We start from the raw sequence: 24,343 nt of genomic DNA, 5'->3' as shown, positions 1-24,343 counted from the left end.
CAATTTTAATAATTATGTAATAAACAGCTGCATAATGCCACTAGCATATTACAACTGTAAGTCTTGCATTCTTCAGTCATATATTTATTAATGATTATTTATGAATTTAGGTTTTTGAGTAGGGGATTGAGCTACAGCATGCTAAATTAAATTTCACTGTTTATTAGTTTGAACATGTTTAAGTTTTAAAACGTGTATATTTTCAGTTAAATAATAATTTTTCTGAAATTAAGTTTCCATTCATAACGGTCTTTGTGGCAGCAGAGGCATGGTTGATTGTCAGCTGCAAACAGAGAAGTGGGTTAAAACCCACAGATAATACATGATGGTTCTCATCTTTGTCTTATTACCGTCAGTGTACTTGTGTGCAACTCCTTACCCCCCACCCAACGAACACACACATACTGTACAAAGGGATTGTGAGGTGGAAGCCACAAGCTAGTGATGACCCATTTTTCATTGTATTTCCATTGGTTCAGTTTTTTCTGTTGAGTTTTTGAAAGTGCACTGAAAACTGCTGAAATTTCTCCTGCATCCTGAATCTTCTTTTGCACGTATACACACTGGCTTTTACAGTCATTTTCTTAAATACTTTAATTGTTAAAAGTTTTGCCAATAGTGTTTTGAGTATTTGGCAAACCCCCCCACCACCGAATTTCCTAATTTTTTGCAGATTTGCCACAATATGTATATTTGCTCATATAAAATGTTATGAGACAAGGAGAATGTTAAAAAAAACACAACAGGTTTTAAATGATTATTTAATTTACTGAAGGAAAGACTGCCTTATCTAAATGCATCACCCATCTTCTTTGGTCTATTTATCTAAACCTAATAACTGGTTGTGCCATGTTTAGTAGCAACAGCTGCAATGAAATGTTGCTGATAACTGGAGATCAGTTTTATATAATATGTAACTGCAGATCAGTGGAGAAACTGTGACCTACTTTTTTGTAGAATTGGTTTAATTCATGCACACTGGAAGGCTTTTGAGCAGGAACTGCCCATTTAAGATCTTGTCACAGCATTTCAATGAGGTCCAAGTCAGGAGTAGGTCACTCCAAGACCATAATATTGCCTCTTTTGAGCCAATCAGAGGTGGACTTCCACTTGTGCTTTGGTAGCATCTTGCTGCATATCCAACTTGTGCTTGAGCTCCAGATCATGAACTGATGGCTCAATAATCTTCAGGATGTTATGTTACAGAATGGCATTCATGGTGTTGTCAGTTATGGCAAATCACCCAAGTCCTGAAGCAGCAAAGCATCCCCACACGACCACCAACATGTTTGACTGTTGGTATGATGATCTTATTATGAAATACTGTTTTAGCTTTATGCCTGTGTAATGGGACCATGTCTTCCAAAAAGTTGTACTTTTGACCCATCAGTCCACAGAATATTATCCCAAAAGACCTGATGGTCATCATGGTGGCTTTTTTTTTTAATAAATGAGCCGAGCCTTTACGTTTCTCTTGTTTAGCAGTGGTTTTTGCCTTGCAAATCTTTCATGTATACCATTTTTTCAGTCTTTTTTAATGATAGAATTATCATTATCTAAAGCAAATGCAGCATGCAATTACACAAATATTCCTGTGGGTCCTTTTGTAACTCCCCAGATGAGTTGTCAAGGTACTCTTTGAGAAATTTTGGTAGGTTGATCATTTCTGGGAAGATTCACCACTGTTCCATGCCCCATGTTGGTTTGCTTGAGTCCCAGAAGCTTAGTAATAGATTTGTAACACTTTCCAGACTGATATGTTTCAATAACTTTCTTTCATCTTTGTCAGAAATTTATTTTGATTACAGCATAGTGTGCAGCTTGTTGAGGCTTTGTAGCCCACTTCACAATACTAGAAAGGTTCTATGTAAGTGATGTTTAATTTGAACAGGGCTCACTTGGGTGTGTGTAGTCTTACTGAATCCTTTTGTGTGTGTGTGTGTCCGAAGTAGACAAATTTGTGGGGACGTTATTTTTAAAAATCCAACAGTAAAATGTATTCTTATGCATTTTGAGTTCATGTTCAATTGTCAAATGTTTGCAATATTTTGATAGTTAGAAAATAACTGTAGCAGTAATACACACAATTTCTCGACATCCAAGTCTCACATACCAAACTTCAGAAAATCTGGTTGACCCTAGTTTCAGTAGGCTGGGGACAGAGGGCGCTGTGTGTCATGGGAGCTGTAGTCCTGAGTGTTTGTAGTCTACTCATTCACACCGGGATTACTGACAGAACCCCCCAAGGAGCTTCCTCTGGGAGCTACACTCTTTCTAGGACGACCTCTACCTCTGGGTGCTAGCTTGTTAGGATACTGGGCGTGAAACTCTTGCTTCAAGAGTGGGTCGAGAATGTCCTTAAACTTAACCCAACTTTGTTCCTCAGGTCCGTATCCTTCCCAATCTACCAAGTACTCGATTTGGCCTCCTCGTCATCTGGAGTCAAGGATCTTGTTTACCTGGTAGATTGAGGCTCCCTCACGGTTGAGTGCAGAGTGTTCCTAGTCTGGTGAGCTGTGGGCAAGGGGTTCCGGGATAGCAGGTTTGAGGTGTGAAACTGGAATGTAGGGGATATTCGACAGTGAGGTGGGAGTTCAAGACGGTATGACATGTTGTTGATTCGTTGCAAGACCTTGAAGGGCTGGATGTAGTGTGGCTGGAGCTTCTTGCACGTGTTCACTTTTCTCAAGTTTTTTGTGGCTACCCACACCTTGTCACCGGGGAGGAAGTCAGGAGTCTCTCCTCTATGTTTATTTGCATACTCCTTGTACTTGGCACTGACTGCTTCCAGACGCTGGTGGACCTCCTCCCAGATGGTTTGACTTTGTCGAAACCAGTCATCAATGGCCTGTATACTTGGCTGGGTGCATCATCCCAGGGAAACAAGGGCGGCTGGTAGCTGAATATGCACTGAAACGGTGTTAGCTGGGTGGCTGAGTGTTTGATCAAGTTTTGTGCATACTCAGCCCAAGGTAGGAAGCGTGCCCAGTCCCCCTGGTTGTGCATGCAATATATTCTCAGGAAGCAGCCCAATCTCCTGGTTTGTTTTCTCCACTCAGCCATTAGACTGGGGATAGTAGCTGGATGTGAGACTTGCTGATACTCCCAACCTTTCCATGAAACTTGCCCAGAATTGTGAGATGAATTGAGGACTCCGGTCACTGACTATATCTTCGGGGATGCCGTAGTATCAGAAGACCTATTGAAATAACAGCTCAGCGGTCTGAGAAGCTGTGGGGATGCCGAGTAAAGGGATGAGTTTCAGAGCTTTTGAGAATCGATCAATAGTTACCATTATGGTGATATTCCCTTGAGAGGGTGAGAGATCTGTGATCGTCAATTGCCAGATGTGACCAGGGTCTTTGCGGAATTGGTAGAGGGCATAACTTGCCACCGGTGGGTGTGTGTGTGTGTTCTCAGGACCTTTGCTTGGGTGCATTTGGAGCATGAGGCGATGAACTGATTGATTTCGGACAATGTTCTCCCACCGGTACCTGTTTCTTAGCATTTGGTGAGTATGTCGGCTGTTGGGATGTCCAGTAGCGGGAGATGAGCGAGCTAAGGTGATGAGTTGACTGCGTAGGTGCTTGGGCACATAGGGAATCCAGAGTGAGGTTCTCATCTCTACAAGCCAGCTCACTAACAATCTCTGGACGTGGGCCTTGGCAAAAGACCGCTTTCAGTGTCGGATTGTTCCACTTACTGGCAGCTGCTAGTGTCCTGAATTCCAAGGCATATTCAGCAACACTTCTGGAACCTTGGGAACTGGCGAGAAGACTCTCTCCACCCTCTATCCTTTCCGGTTCATGATCAAACACCCTTTTAAACATGGTGAGGAATTGTTCATAGGACTTGGTTTGCTCATGCCCCTTATTCCAAACTGCAGTGACCCAGCGAAGTGCTTTACCTGAGAGAAAAGGTATAAATTTTGCGATCTTGTGCTCCTCTGATAAATGCGGCATGGTGGAAAAATACATAGAACATTGCAGTAAAAAACCCTTACATGCGATGACATCTCCAGCAAACTTCTCTGGAGTGGGGAGTTGAAGCACTGGGCTAGGAGGAAGTTCGGAGCATGCTAGGAGGGCCTGCGATATCACAGATGTGAGCTGCATCATCCGAGTTTTAAGGTCAGTGAGCATCTGTTGATGTTCTCCTAGTAAATGCCCCTGTGCGTTTAGAGCAGTCTGTTTAGGACCCTCCGCTACATTCATTACGGTGAAGTATCCTGTGAGAGTGCAGACACTTACTGATGTATGTGCAGAGGAAGCAGATCAGCAGACTATCAACAAAGCCAAAACGTTGTGACTGAAATCGGTGTCTGTAAACTAGCGAGGGTCAGGCAATCAGCAAACAACGTGCCATGGAGAAAATGGAAAGGAAATAGCAAAAGGTCAGGGAATGCTAGAGACACTCAGAAAAGATACAAGGCTCGGTATGTACTGAAATGGCAGGACGATACTTCGCACTGGAGTGGTGTGAATGAGTGGCTTAAATGGCAGAAGCAGTGATTAAGGAAATATGTGACAGCTGTAGTTCAGTAGGCTGGGGACAGACGGCGCTGTATGTCATGGGAGTTGTAGTCCTGAGTGTTTGTTGTCTGCTTCTTCACACTGGGATTACTGACAGTACACTTCTTTACTGATTCTTTTTAAAAATATAAATATATTTATATTGTTTTTATAGGGTAGTGCTTTACTAAACCTATTGTGCTATATGATTTATTTCACATTGTTCTAAATTTAGATTTTAGAATAAATTTTTAAAAAATATTTTTCATAAATATGTAATTAATTCATTAACGTTTGGGTTTTTCCAGAATGAAGTGTTTAAACAAGTGGAAATAGATTTTTTTTAAATTAACAAAACGACAATATGCATCTCTAAATCTTACCTGGCTCATTTTTGTTTGATGCATCTCCCTTGCCCTTGCACAAAAGCTGCTCAAGTAGTTCTCCCTGATGAGACACTGGTTTACAACTGACCTCCTATGACTAATCAACTGACCTTGCGACATTCCATGAAGGTGTGGTGTCGAGCATGTGCTTTTATAGTACTCTAGTGGCATCTACTGTACTTGATCCTCAGATGATTTGTTCAGCTTGAAAAGAAGACACTGGGAACTCTCCTGTCTAAACAGAGATTGATAAACACTGAATGATGTCCATCACCACCACTGATGGGCCGAATGCCCAGTTACTACTGTGGCATGCCACATTGCAAGGATCACTTCAAGACTTTGTTAAAAGGTCTTAGTATGTGTGCCAATGAGCATAAGAAGGTATACAGGTAATATTCCCTGCCTCTGGTTTTTATAGGACTACAATTACACACAACAGTAAACTTTGCTGTACAGCATTATTTAATAGGAGACTGTCCTTACAATTCCACAATACCTGCAGACTCTTATAATGGATACACTAAGGTTGTGGTCATTAAATATATTAAAACGTGTATTTGATTGTATCCTTAATCATCGACAGCAACTATTAGAGATTGTAATTCTCTCAGTGAATTAGGAATTCTACAGACATTGTGTGAGCATTAGGACTTGTTTTTGGTTCTAAAATGCTTTATAAATTACTTTTCTTTCTTAAAATCACAGAATTAACACATTTTTTTAGACATTACTAAATCTGCCAGTTTGGCACTATTTGGAGACTTAAACATGGGCTGAACAGAAACATTAAGCAAACATTTATCTCTTTTGAAGTAAATAAATGACAAAATAAATTGCATAGGTGAGTTATATTAAGTTGCTTGCAAACTATCAGCATGTATCACTTGGTTTTAAAAGAGGCCTCCCAATTAATAGTTCGATAGGCAAAATAAAGCAAATAACAGAAAGTAAATGTACAGTACACACTACACGGAGTGCAGAATTATTAGGCAAGTTGTATTTTTGAGGATTAGTTTTATTATTGAACAACAACTATGTTCTCAATCAAACAAAAAGACTCATAAATATCAAAGCTGAATATGTATGGAAGTTAGAGTGGGGTGTTTTTAGTTTTGGCCATTTTAGGAGAATATGTATGTGTTCAGGTAACTTTCACTGTGCAGAATTATTAGGCAACTTAATAAAAACCAAATATGTAGCCATTTCACTTATTTATTTTCACCAGGTACACTGATATGACAACTCCAGATTTGCAAATAAACATATCTGACATTCAAACACAAAACAAAAACAAATCAGTGACCAATATAGCCACCCTTCTTCATGAGGACACTCAAAAGCCTTCCATACATAGATTCTGTCAATTTCTTTATCTGTTCATGACCAACATTGTGTGCAGCAGCAACCACGGCCTCCCAGACGCTGTTCAGAGAGGTGTACTGTTTTCCCTCTTTGTAGACCTCACGTTTTATAATGGACCACAGGTTCTCTATGGGGTTTAGGTCAGGTGAACAAGGGGGCCATGTCATTATTTTTTTCACCTTTCAGACCTTTACTGGCTAGCCACACAGTGGAGTATTTGGACGCATGAGATGGAGCGTTATCCTGCATGAAAATCATGTTCTTCTTGAAAGATGCTGACTTTTTCCTATACCACTGCTTGAAGAAGGTTTCTTCCAGGAACTGGCAGTAGGTCTGGGAGTTGAGTTTGAGTCCATCCTCAACTCAAAAAGGTCCAACAAGCTCGTCTTTGATGATACCAGCCCATAGCAGTACTCCACCTCCACCTTGCTGGCGTCTGAGTCGGAGTGGAGCTCTGTGCCCATTACTGATCCAGCCACAGGCCCATCCACCTGGCCCATCAAGAGTCACTCTCATCTCATCAGACCACAGCACCTTAGAAAAATCAGTCTTAAGATATTTCTTGGCCCAGTCTTGACGTTTTATCTTGTGTGCCTTACTCAGTGGTGGTCGTTTTTCAGCCTTCCTTACCTTGGCCATGTCCCTCAGTATTGCACACCTTGTACTCTTTGACACTCCAGGAATGTTGCAACTCTGGAATATGGCAGAACTGGATGCTAATGGCTGCTTGTTAGCTTCACGCTTGATTTTCCGCAGATCATGTGCAGTTATTTTGCGCCTTTTTTTTCCCCACACGCTTCTTTCGACCCTGTTGACTATTTGCAATGAAACGCTTGATTGTTCGGTGATCACGTTTCAACATCTTCGCAATTTCAAGAGTGCTGCATCCGTCTGCAAGACATCTCACAATTTTATACTTTTCAAAGTCTGTCAGATCTCTCTTCTGACCCATTTTGCCAGAGGAAAAGAGGTTGCCTAATAATTATGCACACCTGATATAGGGTGTTGATGTCATTAGACCACACCCCCTCTCATTACACAGATGCACAGCACCTGATATACTTAATTGGTAGTAGACTTTCAAGCCTAAACAGCTTGGAGTGGGACAACATGCATTAAAAGGATGTTGTGGTCAAAATACTCACTTGCCTAATAATTCTGCACTCAGTGTAACAGAATATCACCAACATGAAATGTAGGTTAACAAAAATATTTTACAAACAAATGTAACTTGTATTTTTATTGAATGCTTTGCAAATGACAATCAAATATGTGCAAAGAGGTTATATTTGCTTACTTTACTGTTATAAGATAATCAAGTTTCTAGAGCTGTATAGCTACAGTAGTATATGTAAAAGCATGCTAATGAAAGAAAAGCTCTCTTAAACTGTAGGAAAGGGAAATGATGCCACGGCTTTTGTGTAGATGCTGTAAGATGGTAAATTCTTCAGAGGCCAAGAGCATCTTCTTTAATCTGACAGCCCAGCAGAGCATTTCCTACCCGCATACACACTGACTGGTTGACCACTGAAACAAACACACACACACACACACACACACGATAACCATCACCATGACAGTAAGACATTGTAAAGATGTTAGCATTAAATCTGGTAATCTTGTGCTAGTTAGACATGCTTTTTAATCAGCAAAGAGCTTAATATATGGAATTTTTCAAGCAGTGTAAAAAAAAATCTGATGTGTTTTGTTTTATTGTCATTCCACAATTCAGTAACTGATTGCTGAAATGCAGAATTTACCTTTCTGAGTGCGGATCCATGCCACTGCTTTCATGGCCAAAAACTGCCACTCAACCTGTGCATCGATCTTAAAGCCATGTAACCAAATCAGAGCCAGAAGTGTAGCCCAGACATCTGGCTTCACCTGCACACAAAACCAAAAAGGAAATTTGCATACATACCAATGTAGGATAAACCCATGTTTATGTACCATTGATATAACATTAATAAACTTCTTTTAATCATTTTCACATTTAGTTGATCTACAACCCTAATTCCAAAAAAGTTGTGACACTGTAAAATGTAAATAAAAACAGAATACAATGACTTGCAAATTCTTTTCAACCTATACTCAACTGAATACAAAGACAAAACATTTAATGCTCAAACGGAAACATTATTGCTTTTTTTTTTGAAAATATACACTTTCTCTAAATTTGATGCCTGCAACACATTCCAAAAAAGTTGGGAAAGGGGTATGTTTACCACTGTGTTACAGCACCTTTTATTTTAACAATACTCACTAAGCATTTGGGAATTGAGGACACTAATTGTTGAAGCTCTGAAAGTAAAAATCTTTCCCATTTTTGCTTGATATATGACTTCAGTTGCTTAACAGTCTAGGGTCTCGGTTATATTTTGCACTTCATAATGCACCACACATTTTCAATGGGAGGCAAGCAAGCCAGTTTAGTACATGCACTCTTACTATGAAGCCATGCTTTTGTAACACGTGTAGAATGTGGCTTGGCATTGTCTTGCTGGAATAAGCAGGAATGTCCCAGAAAAGGACGCTGTCTGGATGGCAGTATATGTTGCTTCAAAAACTGTATGTACTGTACCTTTCAGCATTAATTATGCCTTCACAAATGTGCAAGTTACCCATGCCATGGGCACAAACACACCTCCATACAGTTTTTAAAAGACATGCATATGCTGCCATCCAGATGACGACTTTTGAACTTTGTACAAGCAACAATCTGGATGATCCTTTTCCTCTTTAGCCCAGAGGATACAATGTCCATTATTTCCAAAAGCAATTCAAAATGTGGACTCGTCAGACCACAGCACACTTTTCCACTTTGTGTCAGTCCACCTCAGAGGGAGAAGACAAAAGGACTGAAGCAAACCTAGGGTGGTAGATGACAACGATGAGAAGGTCAAATGGAGAGGTAACTGGGAATTGAAAGGATGAGATGAGCTAGGGGGAGAAGTCTCCATCTCTGAGACAACAGTAGACATGTGCCACCACCCCTGCCAGTTTCTCATGGAGTAGGAGAGAAAGTATAAGCAGAGGATAAGAAAGTTTAAGCAGAGCAGCCATTGTAGCAGAGTTCTGTGGAGATACCCATTTTTCAGTTCATGCCAGAAAGTCAAGATGGTAAAGCTAAAGCTGAGATTAAATTAGCTTTCTTTACAGCAGACTGGCACTTTCAGAGCCCACCTACCACCACTGTCTGAGACTGGGACAACAGTGAAGGGTAGATGAGGTTACTGGTAGTTCATCCTCTGGTTTATGAATGAGAGCTTCTGGGTCTGTGAGATGTGATGACAGATAGGTTTGAGGCACATGTCTGCAGCCTAATTAGAAATGAGGTCAGAGAGTTTCAGTGGGACTGAGAGAGAAATGGTAACCATAACTGAACAGGAAGAGGTAACAAACACCACTAAACTTCACATTTTCTGTCTAAATGTATGCTTCTAACCATTGCAGAATAGGTTTTGAACACTGCAGACTACTACAATACACCTTCAATAAATCTTAGGAAGCTCTGCTCACAATTCACACTTTAAAGGAGACTAAAACTACACCAGATTAGCCACCTGAGAGAACTAACTTACCATAGACCAGCAGACACTTCCAAACACTACAGAATCTACACGATACAATACTAATACAAAAATTTAGATCCAACTGAATCAAATAATCAAACACCCCTAAAAATTTTCTTAGCACACCTAAAAATAAGTAGCCTGATTCAAATTTTGCCTCCCGACGGCCGCACCCGTTCTTCTCTGTCAGATTACTTGCGGCGTCTTTGTCACACAGACAGCATACGCATATCACATGAAACCGCACAGTCCAAATCATAGGTCCAAATGGACCAGTAAAATCTATTCCTCCTCCTTGCACAAATCGGAGCTTCTTCTGATTGGTTTGGGCGTTCGCGCGATTGCCTGATTGTTTGTTTATTCAAATGGAGGCTACTGCAGAGTGCAGACGTTAGTCAGCGCATCTGTGTGTAGTTGTCAACAACACAGCGAGATGTAAAAGGTATGGCTATAGGAGTTGCGATTACATTACATTAAAATACAGATGCAATAGTAGTGTTCCCTGTAGACAATTATAAAAATGAACTTAATCCCATTTATTACCGAGACCATTTTTGTGCACAACTGGGCAATGTTAACATCGTTACAGGAGTTGGCCACCTATAGCTCACCAACCGAATTTTAAAAAGTTAGATTATGTAGATAACGCTAGCTTATCTAGCATTCACATTGGATGATCATTGTTTCATGTAAGCTAGGTCATTTAGGTGACTGTGGTTGGGCTATCATGTATTTATGTTTCAGACAGATGTCAAAGTTTGCCTACTTTATGATACAGCTTCATACAGTAGGCTATTTTAAAAAGTTACCTTTCTTAGCCCAAGGATAGAAGGGGAATTCGTTGTAACACTGTGATAGCCTACAACATTCTAATGGCCTAGGTTGATTAAACTAGTGCCTTCTGAGGCCCATGTTCCTAGCCATCTATAGCACAGGAGAATGAAAATACAGGAGATATTCCCACAGATGGAGAGGTCAGTACAGTATGATCCAGGTCAATTTGTATCTCAGGTATTATTTGAAAGGCAAATAGCCTACCTTGGTCAAGAAATGCCTGGTTCATTATGTATATAGACCTACCCCATGGATAGTGAACTGAAACACTGGGAAAATCTGACCCACAAATGTCTGCTTTTCCATAGATGGACATGCATTCTTTAAGAGAATAGTACAGGTCATGTTCAGGTGAGAAAATAAATTAATCCTACTGAGCACTTTACCATAGTCAAAAGAATGGTGAAGATAATGTTGATTACCATAGCCTCTGTAGATGAATTCTAACATTAAGCTACTTTTTTGATAGCACAAGGAGAGGATGATGGAGAGGGGGGAAAGGAGAGAGAACACGATGAACCAGGTGAGAAAAATAATGGTAGCCTATTTAAGATAGCCTTTTGCCCATAATTATTGGGTCAGACTTGACTTTTGTTTTGTGTCTAAAACCGCACTTGCACTATGAACCTGGCATGCTGTTGACAGTGTCTGTAGATTCTTACCAAGCCCTTACACTTGCTGCATTTACTTCACGTTTTATTTATTTGAAGATGACTAGTAGCTCACCACAAAATGTTTGTATGTGTGCAAAGAAGAAGAGAGGAGGATGGAGAGAGGGAGAGCAAAGAGCACAGGTGGAGAATAGAGAGAGAGAGAGGACGAGGAGCAAGACCTGGAAGCAGAGAGAGAAGAACAGGGAGAGTACAGTGAAGGTGAAAGGCAGCAGACCAGAGAGGTGCATGGAGAAACAGAACTACAAGAGCAGGCTGGAGTATCAGGAGAATCTACAGACACCACTTTAGATTTGGGTGACAGGGAGAGTGGTCCTAAACAAGTAAAGCTGCCCCAGTACCCACAAGGTCTGTTTGGCACACAAAAGAGAGCCTTTCAATATAACTGGTTCCAGAGCTACAACTGGCTTGAATACTCCTATAGAAGGAATGCTGCATTCTGTTATGGTTGTAGGGTGTTTGGTAGAAATTTGAAAAAGGATGTATTTGTGACTGATGGGGTCAAAAATTGGAGGAAGGGGCTGAACTTGTTTCAGAAACATGAAACCACTCAGTCTCACAAAGACAATGTAGTTCGCTGGCAAAGCTATCAAGCTAGTCTGTTAAAAGGTAGTGTTGTGCAGCAAATAGAGAGGGCAAGTTCCTCTGAGGTAAATGAGAGAAGGGAGTACTTGAAATGTGTTGTGGTAGTGACCTGCATTCTGGGTAAACAAGGTATTCTATTCAGAGGTCACGATGAATCATCTGAAAGCCACAACAAAGGGATTTTCTTGGCATGCACAGAACTTCTGAAACAGTTTGACCCTGTGGCAGCGGGGGCGTGGTCAAGTGTCGGTCTGTGACCAGAGGGCGGAGTCAGGGAAGGTAAGTGACTCCCTTACCTTCCCATCTTGTTTGAAGATACAAAATGGCGCCAGTGTGCGTGGCCTGCCGTCTGTCTCTGCCAGCGTTGTGTGTGTTTGTGCTGTATGTGTCACTTGTCAGTCTAAATGTCTACTCGCTACTGGTGTATGATTGCCAAACACTGTTGGATATTCAAGTTTCTACCAAAGATCTGGTGGGGTTTGATCATGGTGGACAAAAGTCTTTGCCCCCTTTGCTATTGGGGATCCCAGCTTACCTCTGCCGCGCCCCAGCTCCATCCCTCTGGCGTAAATGCCACCGCCGCCGGGGTAAACGCAGCGGTCGACTGGTAAGGCTGAAGGCCTGTTTATCGTGCACTTCCAAGGTTTCTTGGACTAAGTATGGAGCGGTGCCTCACCTTGTTATTTCTCGACGCTCGCTGGACCCTGTCGATGCCTGGCTGGTACCTGTCGTCGGCCCGGATGAGATGCTCCAGCCCCGCAGCCCCTGCTCTCCTCGGCCTCGCTGGCGCGGGGTGAATTTGTGCAACCTACGGCCTTTGTGTCGGGCCCCCTGGATGGTCACTACTGTGGATCCGCCAATTCCTGCCAAGTTTGGGCTCATCAATGCTAGGTCGCTGGCGAACAAAACTTTCATTCTGAAGGATTTCCTTACTTCCTGAGGACTGGATTTTCTCTGTGTGACTGAGACGTGGCTAGCTGTTGGTGAGTCCAGTGCCCTCACAGAACTTTTACCTGGGGATTGTTGCTATTTTAACTCCCCACGGACCTCGGGCCAAGGAGGAAGAATAGCGACTATTTACAGTGGTGCTTGAAAGTTTGTGAACCCTTTAGAATTTTCTATATTTCTGCATAAATATGACCGAAAAGATCATCAGATTTTCACACAAATCTTAAAAGTAGATAAAGAGAACCCAGTTAAACAAACGAGACAAAAATATTATACTTGGTCATTTATTTATTGAGGAAAATGATCCAATATTACATATCTGTGAGCGGCAAAAGTATGTGAACCTTTGCTTTCAGTATCTGGCGTGACCCCCTTGTGCAGCAATAACTGCAACTAAACATTTCTGGTAACTGTTGATCAGTCCTGCACACCGGCTTGGAGGAATTTTAGCCCATTCCTCCGTACAGAACAGCTTCAACTCTGGGATATTGGTGGGTTTCCTCACATGAACTGCTCGCTTCAGGTCCTTCCACAACATTTCAATTGAATTAAGGTCACAACTTTGACTTGGACATTCCAAAACACAAACTTTATTCTTCTTTAAACATTCTTTGGTAGAACGACTTGTGTGCTTAGGGTCATTGTCTTGCTGCATGACCCACCTTCTCTTGAGATTCAGTTCATGGATAGATGTCCTGACATTTCCCTTTAGAATTTGCTGGTATAATTCAGAATTCATTGTTCCATGAATGATGGCAAGCTGTCCTGGCCCAGATGCAGCAAAAGAAGCCCAAACCATGATACTACCACCACCATGTTTCACAGATGGGATAAGGTTCTTATGCTGGAATGCAGTGTTTTCCTTTCTCCAAACATAACGCTTCTCATTTAAACCAAAAGGTTCTATTTTGGTCTCATCCGTCCACAAAACATTTTTCCAATAGCCTTCTGGCTTGTCCACGCGATCTTCAGCAAACTGCAGACGAGCAGCAATGTTCTTTTTGGAGAGCAGTGGCTTTCTCCTTGCAACCTTGCCATACACACCATTGTTGTTCAGTGTCCTCCTGATGGTGGACTCATGAACATTAACATTAGCCAATGTGAGAGAGGCTTTCAGTTGCTTAGAAGTTACCCTGGGGTCTTTTGTGACCTCGCCGACTATTACACGCTTTGCTCTTGGAGTGATCTTTGTTGGTCGACCACTCCTGGGGAGGGTAACAATGGTCTTGAATTTCCTCCATTTGTACACAATCTGACTGTGGATTGGTGGAGTCCAAACTCTTTAGAGATGGTTTTGTAACCTTTTCCAGCCTTATGAGCATCAACAACGCTTTTTCTGAAGTCCTCAGAAATCTCCTTTGTTTGTGCCATGATGCACTTCCACAAATGTGTTGTGAAGATCAGACTTTGATAGATCCCTGTTTTTTAAAGAAAACAGGGTGCCCACTCACACCTGATTGTCATCCCATTGATTGAAAACACCTGACTCTAATTTCACCTTCAAATTAACTGCTAATCCAAGAGGTTCACATACTTTTGCCACTCACAGATATGTAATATTGGATCACTTTCCTCAATAAATAAATGACCAAGTATAATATTTTTGTCTCATTTGTTTAACTGGGTTCTCTTTATCTACTTTTAGAACATGTGTGAAAATCTGATGATGTTTTAGGTCATATTTATGCAGAAATATAGAAGATTGTAAAGGGTTCACAAACTTTCAAGCACCACTGTATAAAAGTTATTATAAATGTAAGCAACTGTCTCTGTCATCCTCTTTTACCAGCTTTGTGATGAGTTTATTTGAACTGGCTTGCCCTCACACAGTGTTGTGTGCAGTGGTTTACAGACCTCCCAAATACAATAAGGACTTCATAAGTGACTTTTCTGATTTCCTGGCTGAAATTATGCCCAAGTATGACCGTGTTCTTATTGATGGGGATTTTAATGTTCATGTGTGTTGTCCTGTTAAGCCAATGGTGAAGGACTTTCTTAACCTCACTGACTCTTTTAATCTAGTACAGTCTGTTTCTGGTCCCACACAAAAACGTGGACACACACTCAGGTCTTGTTTTATCATATGGTTTGCCTGTTTTTAACTTGGAGATCTGTGACGCAGTGTTTTTGGACCATATGCCTGTACTGTTTGATGTCGTTGTTGCCGGTAACACAGTTAAACCTCGCGCTGTTGCTGCCCGGCGCTGTCGCGTCATTAACCTTTCCACTGCTGGTCAGTTCTCAGCCGTTTTTAATCAGAGCTGTGTCGTTCCTGAATCAATGTGTAACGACATGGGCGAGCTTAGTTCATGGTTTCACACCTCCTGCCAAATTGTTTTAGACACTGTGGCTCCATTAAAAATTAGGCAGCCTAAAACTAAATGTGAACCCTGGCTAAATGACACTACTCGTGCTGTCAGACGCCAGTGCTGTAGAGCTGAGTGCAAGTGGAAGAGAGACAAACTGCAAGTGTCTTTTCAAATGCTAAGAGAGTGCTGGCGTAACTATCAGACAACTGTGAAAGCTGCTGAAACTAAACATTTCTCTGATATTATTTTGTCAAACTGTCATAAGCCTCGTGTTCTGTTTAAGACTATCGACTCTCTTCTTAATGCTCCGCAGACCGTCGGTATTGAGGCTTCGCCTACTATTTGTGAAGACTTTCTTCACTTTTTTATTGACAGGGTTGCTGGCACTAGGGCTCTAATTTCACCTTCTGCATATGACCCTTCAGTCTTTGTCCCTTGCTCAGCTGTCCTTGATAGGTTTGAGTCTGTGACTCTGTCAGATTTACAGGATACTGTTGGTCATTTAAAGCCCTCAGGCTCTCCTAATGATGCTGTCCCTCTCGACTATTTAAAGAGGTTTTTCCTACTGTGGGTCCATCTGTGCTTGCAGTTATTAACAGGAGTTTGTCCTCAGGTGTAGTTCCTAAAAACTTTAAACATGCAGTAGTGCAACCTTTAATTAAAAAAACAGGTCTAGATTCTGCAGTTCTGGCTAATTATAGGCCCATTTCCAAACTGCCCTTCCTTTCAAAACTCCTCGAAAAGACAATCTACAAGCAATTAATGTCCTTTCTGGAGGAGCACAATATTCTTGAGGTTTTCCAATCTGGTTTTAAATCACTGCACAGCACAGAATCGGCTCTTTTAAGAGTTTTTAATGATATTCTTTTAACTTGTGATTCCGGTGTATGTGCTGTTCTTGTACTTTTAGACCTAGCTGCTGCATTTGACACTGTAGACCAGGGGTCTTCAATCCTATCCACAAAGGGCCAGTGTGGCTGCAGGCTTTCATTCCAACCAAGCAGGAGCTACACCTGATTTCACTTGTTTAATCATTTCACCCTCGTCTCCAGTCAACAATCAAGTGAGCCTCCAATTTGGCTGTAATGAAAGCCTGCAGCTACACCGGCCCTTTGCGGATAGGATTGAAGACCCCTGCTGTAGACCATGACATTTTAATTTCATGTTTGGAGCAGTGGGTGGGCATCAGTGGCATAGCACTGGAGTGGTTCAGGTCGTACTTGGCAGATCGAACGTTCCGTGTGAGCCTTGGTGACTCTGTATCCTCCTCTGTCATGTGGTGTCCCGCAGGGCTCAGTCTTAGGCCCTCTTCTTTTTTCTTTGTACCTGCTCCCGCTTGGTTCCATATTTAGGAAGCATGGTATTTCATTTCATTGTTATGCGGATGACACTCAGGTCTATATGCGTCTTAAAAAGAATCAAGCATTCTCTGCAAGACCCTTACTTGAATGTCTTTTTTTTTTCCTCCGTGCTCTCATGGAAAGCGGTCGCATTTCTCTGCTCTCTTCTCCTCTCCTTTTTTTCCTGCTTGTGCTCTTTGTTTCGTCTCGTCTGCCTATACGTTTTTTTTGAGAGACTCTCTCCGCATTGAATTTCGAAACTAAAAAAGCATGGATTTGATAAACTGGTCTCCTAATAAAATTGACACAGTTTCTGGGTTCGGGGGAACCCACCTGTCCTGCCGGAACATCTGTGGAGGACATTGAAGATATCTACCTATTCAGAACCATGATTACCAGACTTTTCCCTGGTATATTGAGGAAATCAGACAACGGTGACAGCTGTTCAAAGCCCCACAAAGCTGCCCGATATGATTGAAGCGGTGGGCAAAGCTGTTGGCACTCAGACTGTGGAAGAACTTGAACCACAACATGGTTGTCATCTAGGAGACGCTTTCGGCTTTGCAAGGAATAAGTATTTCAGAGACCAAATGGAATTGATTTGAACAGAATGGACGAGTGGTGTGGACGTGTAAAGACTGTGTCTGTTCGAAAGACCAAACAATCTCTATCTTATCGACATTCGGCTCCCTGAACAGCACCGGCCTCGATCAAGGCCGTTGCTGGGGAAACATTTCCCCCAGAAGGTCACTGCTGGGAGACACTCTCGCATTCTTCGCATTCCTTCCCCAATTTTCCGCGGTCGCCGTTTTTCACCCCCAGTGTGACAAGCGGGTGCGTGACAAGCGCCGCTTGCATGACTGCAGGAGCGGACGGCTGCTTGCTTGCTTGCACTGGGTTACCTCTACCTCCTCCTCTCCCTTCCTACCCCCTTACCCCCCCCACCCTTGATTGCCCCCTCCTTCCCCCCTTTCCCCCCCCTCAAGTCCCATGTTTTAAAAGTGTACTTGTGTTATTGTGTGCTTGTGCGGAGGTTTTTAAATGCTCCCACACTGTACTCCTGACAGGAGCATGGGGGGGGGGGGGGGGGGGGTTCTTTTTTCTTCATCTTTCCTCATGTTACTACTGTGTTTCTTTTATCCCTGTCTTCCTGTCCTGTTCCCCCTCTGTAAGGACAGGTTGATGGTCAATTTCACTGGTAACAGTGACAATAAAAGGTCCATTCATTCATTCATTCATTCATTCATTCATCATTGATGACATAAAGGCCTGGATGGCTCTAAATTTTTAAAATTTTAACAAAAAGAAGACAGAAGTGATTGTTTTTGGTGGCAGCTCCGAGACCCTCTGTCTAGATCTAGGTTCCTTGGCTCAATACCTAAAATCCATCATCACTAACTTGGGAGTTAAGGTGGACTCTGACCTCAGACTTGACAATCAGATCAAGGCAGTTGTGAAGTCAAGTTTTTACCAACTGAGGCAGCTAGCCAAAATAAAGCCAATTCTTTCAAAGCAGCACTTTAAGACAGTAATCCATGCCTTTGTCACCACACGGCTGGATTACTGCAGTGCACTTTATGTGGGGGTTAGTGGATCCTCCATCAACCGGCTCCAGATGGTACAAAATGCTGCTGCACGTCTTTTAACTGGCGCACGCAAATATGACCACATTTCCCCCATTTTAGCCTCACTCCACTGGTTGCCCATACATTTTAGGATTCATTTTAAAATTCTTTTATTTGCTTTTAAATCTCTCAATGGTCTCGTCCCTCCCTACCTCTCCAAATTGCTGCACCCATATTCACCCACCCGCTCTCTCAGGTCAGCTGATCAGCTCCTCCTGAGGGTGACAAAAACTAAGCGCAAGCTCAGAGGGGACCATGCTCTCACTGTGCCAGCCCCTAAAATGTGGAATGATGTGCCTCTGCACATTAGACAGGCGTCTTCCTTGTCTGTTTTTAAATCCCTTCTTAAAACCCATCTCTTTTCCATGGCCTTTGACACCCTGTAAGATGTTGATTTTATTTTATTGTTTTATCCACGGGCGATTGCTCTAAGACAACGAGGGAGGCTCAGCCTCCTCTAAAAATGACGAACATTGTGTAGGATGAATTGCGCTAGGCTTATGTTATAGCCGACCTTATAACATTGCTATTTCAGATCCAGAATCATAGAAATATATGTGCTCAACCCAACTACAGTGCAAAATCATTCCCTTATAACTTTCCCCAGTTCGCCTAATGTGTGCGTGAGTTTTTCTCCCTCGACGGCGCGATGCAGCCCAGCCAGTGGACTTCAATGGCATTTGGGAGCTATGCGCTTTTCAATCTCAAAATGCAAGACGGTTATTGGACAAATACTGCGAAAATGCCCGCCTACGGACTCCGAGCCTCACAGTGGGAGGGACATGGCAGTTTCCGCGAGGAGACTGGTGATTGGTGAAAGTGGCTGGATATTTTCTTTGATTGACAGCTCGTTTCAAATATAGACAGGCAGCGGTGAATTTCAGTTCAGTCCCATGCGGATTCGCCAGTGCTGTGGTGTAAGAAATGTAAGAGATCAGCTTACATTTCGATTTCATTCATTACATACGGTTTCTACCAGCTTTTTTAGTTTGTATATATTATCATTGTAAATAAAGTGTAAATATAGTGTTGTCAAGTTTGCTATCTTAGTTCCAGAAATTTTGTTTGAGTGACTGAACTTGAACTTGAGGGGGCTAGTCAGCTAGCAAGAAAGCTGTGCATGGATGCCAAGCATTGCTGATTTAATTTTGGCGAAGCCATTTGCCAGTCTTCCTTTCAAGGAAAAAATTAAAATTAAAGAGCAGGGTAGACCAACGCCTCAAACTGACTTGGTGAAAAAGGTAGGGAATAATGCTCGTTCCTTTCAGCTCTCCTGGTACGAGAAAGTGAATTGGCTAACAGCAAGTGACCCACATCAACAACAGTAAATAGGCTACTTTAGTAATATGTCATGGATGGACCAAAAATATAGAATCTATTTAAAATGTTTATGCTGAGTATATTATATTGGAATATATATTTTTCTGGGGCGGCACGGTGGTGTAGTGGTTAGCGCTGTCGCCTCACAGTAAGAAGGTCCTGGGTTCGAGCCCCGGGGCCGGCGAGGGCCTTTCTGTGTGGAGTTTGCATGTTCTCCCCGTGTCCGCGTGGGTTTCCTCCGGGTGCTCCGGTTTCCCCCACAGTCCAAAGACATGCAGGTTAGGTTAACTGGTGACTCTAAATTGACCGTAGGTGTGAATGTGAGTGTGAATGGTTGTCTGTGTCTATGTGTCAGCCCTGTGATGACCTGGCGACTTGTCCAGGGTGTACCCCGCCTTTCGCCTGTAGTCAGCTGGGATAGGCTCCAGCTTGCCTGCGACCCTGTAGAAGGATAAAGCGGCTAGAGATAATGAGATGAGATATATTTTTCTGGATATGAATTAAACACAGCTACAATTTGGAAAACATTTTTAAACAAAAACACAGCCGAGAACATTTCACACTACAGACCTGGATTAAAAGTGAAGGGTTATCAAAATTGTCAATAAAACATTTCTCAGTCAAAATAAGTAAAATATAGGGAAACTATGTTTGAATGAAATGTGTGGCACCCAGCTCTACGGTATGTTTGGCTCCCCAAGGTCAGTGCTTGTGCCTATTCCAGAACACACTGCTGTTACTGCTGAGGTTCCTGACAAAGAGCTGCTTTCAATAATGATAAATTTTTAAACAACATGCCACAATTTTAAAATATAAAAATATACACCCCCCCCCAACACCACCATCATGTATATTGGACAGTAGGCTAATGGGCCAAAAGAACCTGGTATTTCACAGTTTGTGACCCTGCCAACAATCAGCCATATCAGAGGCAAGAGTATAGGCAAAATTTATGTGTTTTTTCTTTTAAAATCTGGAAATATTGTAACCGACCAGCCTCCCCTGTTTGAAAGACTACCAGCCGCCACTGGTTTTATCTTATTATCTGTTTTTATTGATGTTTTATGTCTTAATTTTTGTATTTATTGTATCATGTACAGCACTTTGGTACCTTCTGGTTGTTTTTAAAGTGCTTTATACGTAAATAAAGCTGGATTGGATTGGATTGTAAGTGGCAGAATCACTGCACCTGATTTCAGTTAACCTGTGTTTGTGTGTCTTCCCCAGTGACCGCGCCCGATATAACGAGAGAGAGAGCAGAGGAAGGGAGCTCTCTCCCCAACCAGACGACTGATGTGTGTGCGCGCATGTCTGTGTGACTGGGAGATTGAAAAAGCTGAAAAGCTGAAAATAAAGAGTTTTTTGAAACTCAGTTCTGGCCTGCCATACTTCTGTGCTCCACCCACCCGCTCAAAGTTCTACAGACCCTTTCATGCAAAGTTACACTCCTACATCAAATACTACTTATCTTTCATCTGCTAGTCAGAATGAAATGATACAGTGTTGTTCAGAGGAGGTAACTGCAGCTGTTGTAAGCGAGATGAAGGCATCAAAGATGTATGCCATTATGGCTGATGAAGCCAGAGATGGAAAAGCGGAGCAGCTGTCACTCTGTGTTAGGCATTTTTCAGGGGGTATAGTGAGAGAAAGGTTCCTAGCCCTTACAGAATTGATGAGTTTCGATGCTGCATCCATAACCACCACAATTGAGGATCAGTTGACAGTAAAAGGCATTGATGACTTGAAATGTGTGGCCCAAACCTATGATGGGGCGGCAGTCATGAGTGGGGCAGTGGGGGGTGTCCAGGCCCATTTTCAAAAGAAGCGCCCTGAAGCAATTTATGTGCATTGTTATGCCCATGAATTAAACCTTGTCTTATGTCACACATGCAGAGCCATTTCTGAGTCCAAAGAGTTTTTTGACATGCTGGAAAGTGTCCACTCTTTTTTTCAGTGTCTCACTTGTGAACCACCACAAGTTTGCAGACACACAAAAAAAGCTAGGGTTGCAGCCAAGTCAACTCGTCCAGTTGTCAAACACACGTTAGGCATGCCAACTTCATTCAGTGAATGCAGTACTTGACAACTTCCCTGCCATCATTGAATGCCTACTTGCCATCAACACACCTTTAGCAGTGGGACTGAGAGCAAAACTCTCTAAATTCTCATCAGTCTATTTGCTGTTTGTTTTCCACTCTCTCCTGTCTGTAACAGCATGTTTACATATGTATCTGCAGAAAGAGACCACTGATCTTGCCCAAGCTGTGGAATACAAAAATGCAGTGATTCCCTTAAGGAGAAATGCAGTGATGCCACTGCTGCAGATCTTCATGCCAGAGCTATGGCCTTATGTGAGGCTAACAAGATATCAGTCCCAGATCCATCATCATCTAACCAGAGGTGTAAGACAAAGCAAATGGAGGAATATGTTGTTGAGTCTGCTTGTGGGGCAGGCAGTGAGGCTAGTGGTTCTTCAAAGTCAGAAGACCTTAAACAGCAGTTACTATTTCCTTGCTTGGATAGAATGGTAGCAGAACTGGAAAAGCATTTTTCTGATGTTGGTGAGGAACTGCTCAACAGAATTCATGCATGCAGTCCAAAATCAGACCAATTCTTGTCTGAGCCACATTTGTCAGCACTAGCACTTCACTATCACATTGACCTCAAGTCAGAGGAGGTGATGGAAGCCAAGAACTTTTTTAGGCGCGCGAGAGAGAGAGGCGAGTGATGTTGAGGACATGCTGACTGTGTACAGCCTACTGGATGCTGACTTGTTCCCTTCTCTTAAAGCTACTGTTCAGGCTGCTTTAACCATTCCTGTTAGCAGCTGTAGTTGCGAGAGGTCTTTCAGTGCCTTGCATCGTCTCCATACCTGGCTCAGGAGAACCATGGGGCAAAACAGACTCCATCATTTGGCTGTGATGTCAATTGAGGAGGAGCTACTTGACAGCATCAGTTATGAAAATGTGATTGATAGATTTGCCAGCTTTAAAGTGAGACGACACAGCTTAGTTCACCCAAAGTAGAGGGGATGATTTGCTTAGTAAGCCAGAAGAAGAGAGGTTAGGTTTTGGTGCGGTATGAATCAAGGTTAAAAACAGATATTGTATTATTATTATTATTATTATTATCATCATCATGGCGGCACGGTGGTGTAGTGGTTAGCGCTGTCGCCTCACAGCAAGAAGGTCCTGGGTTCGAGCCCCGGGGCCGGCGAGGGCCTTTCTGTGCGGAGTTTGCATGTTCTCCCCGTGTCCGCGTGGGTTTCCTCCGGGTGCTCCGGTTTCCCCCACAGTCCAAAGACATGCAGGTTAGGTTAACTGGTGACTCTAAATTGACCGTAGGTGTGAATGTGAGTGTGAATGGTTGTCTGTGTCTATGTGTCAGCCCTGTGATGACCTGGCGACTTGTCCAGGGTGTACCCCGCCTTTCGCCCGTAGTCAGCTGGGATAGGCTCCAGCTTGCCTGCGACCCTGTAGAAGGATGAAGCGGCTAGAGATAATGAGATGAGATGAGATCATCATCATCATCTTTGACATCATGATTTAGTGTCTGTTTTAGAGTGTGAAGAATAAGTGGTTAATAGATATGCCACCCTTAAGGTGAGGCAACACAATTCTTTTTTTTTTCTCCCAAAGTTAAAGATGTTGTAAGTTGTATGCAAAAACAATAGGGGAGATTTTGGTTTGAGATGGACCAGTATTTTTGACTTTGATTGTCATTTATTAGGCATATATTCATTGACCTGTCTGGCTTTATTACATGTTTTGCAAAATATAAGATGATTAAAAATATAAGTGATTGTATAAGCTATGTGATTTCGGCTTACCATTAAAGCAGTGGTGATTTTAGGCTATTTTTAGGGGTGCTTTAATGATTAAAGGTAGTTCTCTTAGATGAAAGGTGTTTTGGTCATATAATTGAATAATGAGGATATGCAATGGTAAATTTCCCCCACCTGCTTAAGAGGAATTATTGCATTTGAGTTTTTGTATGAGTATAGGTTGACTTACAGTGAACCAACTACAACTAGCAACTAAGACAAAGAGCCTAGTGGTCCTTGGGTCAAGTTTTTCCTTACCACTTTACCACCACCACATTTCACCAGAGCATTAACACCCAGAAACTGACACAATGTTTTCTCATGCAGCAGGCCTATTACTCTTACTTACTTTGACATGACTAGCCTTGTCAGTTTATAATAAGCCTATTAATTCACTTTTGGAGAATGATGATGCATTCTTAACCATTACTATCATACACCCATTACCATTAGCCTAACCATTACTATCATACAAGTTTTACCAAACGTTCTAGGTCTTATCTAGTGAAAACATTTAAATCTGCATGACAGCGCTTGTGGATGGGTAGATATTGTAGCTTGTTGGGCGAGCTTTTGTTTAAAAATGTGTCGATTCTAAAAATCTTAAATCTGGAATAAAAATGGAAAGCCTGTTGTTCAAGCCAGGAGCCACTGTCAACACTGGGGGCTGAGCACCCCTAAGGTCAGATCCTAGAATCGCCCATGAAATAGATAGTACACAAAATTCAGAATCCTGCCTTGCCAGTAGAGAATAAATTCAAACACAGAACACCTTAAAGCACACAATACTTAATGTCAATGTCAAAAGCGAATAACAAAACATTATTTTTAAAAATGCACAACTGCAATATATTGGTTTGGCAAATATACATCCCTTTACTATAACTTCCTTTGAATAATCTCAGGACTAGCTGCCTTCAAGGTCACATAGTCAGCTCATTTTTTCAACACCTGTGTGGAATCACAGCAACTTGATAGCTTGAATAAAAAAGCTTAAATTCAAGATAAATGTGCAAGTCAATCAAAAGTGGTTTAATTATATAAATTAACAAGT

At 42.1% G+C, this 24,343-nt stretch overlaps 1 protein-coding gene across 2 annotated transcripts in view; it reads right to left on the bottom strand.

The window, feature by feature from the left end:
• Positions 1 to 7,509: 7,509 nt before the first annotated feature.
• LOC132881691 (von Willebrand factor A domain-containing protein 5A-like) overlaps positions 7,510 to 24,343 on the bottom strand; it is an 80,733-nt gene continuing 63,899 nt past the window's right edge. The window contains exons 19-20 of one of the 2 annotated variants that reach the window (XM_060914453.1): positions 8,023 to 8,146; positions 7,510 to 7,789 (exon numbers count right to left, since the gene is read on the bottom strand). In XM_060914453.1, the coding sequence (XP_060770436.1) occupies positions 7,710 to 7,789; positions 8,023 to 8,146 (204 nt within the window). In that variant the 3' untranslated portion in view covers positions 7,510 to 7,709. The remainder of the gene's footprint in view (positions 7,790 to 8,022; positions 8,147 to 24,343) is intronic. The other variant, XM_060914452.1, reaches the window with a different exon arrangement.

This window comes from Neoarius graeffei, chromosome 2 (genome assembly GCF_027579695.1).
Source record: "Neoarius graeffei isolate fNeoGra1 chromosome 2, fNeoGra1.pri, whole genome shotgun sequence".
NCBI classification, from domain to species: Eukaryota; Metazoa; Chordata; class Actinopteri; order Siluriformes; family Ariidae; genus Neoarius; species Neoarius graeffei.
This window is presented reverse-complemented; position numbering and strand designations above follow the sequence as displayed.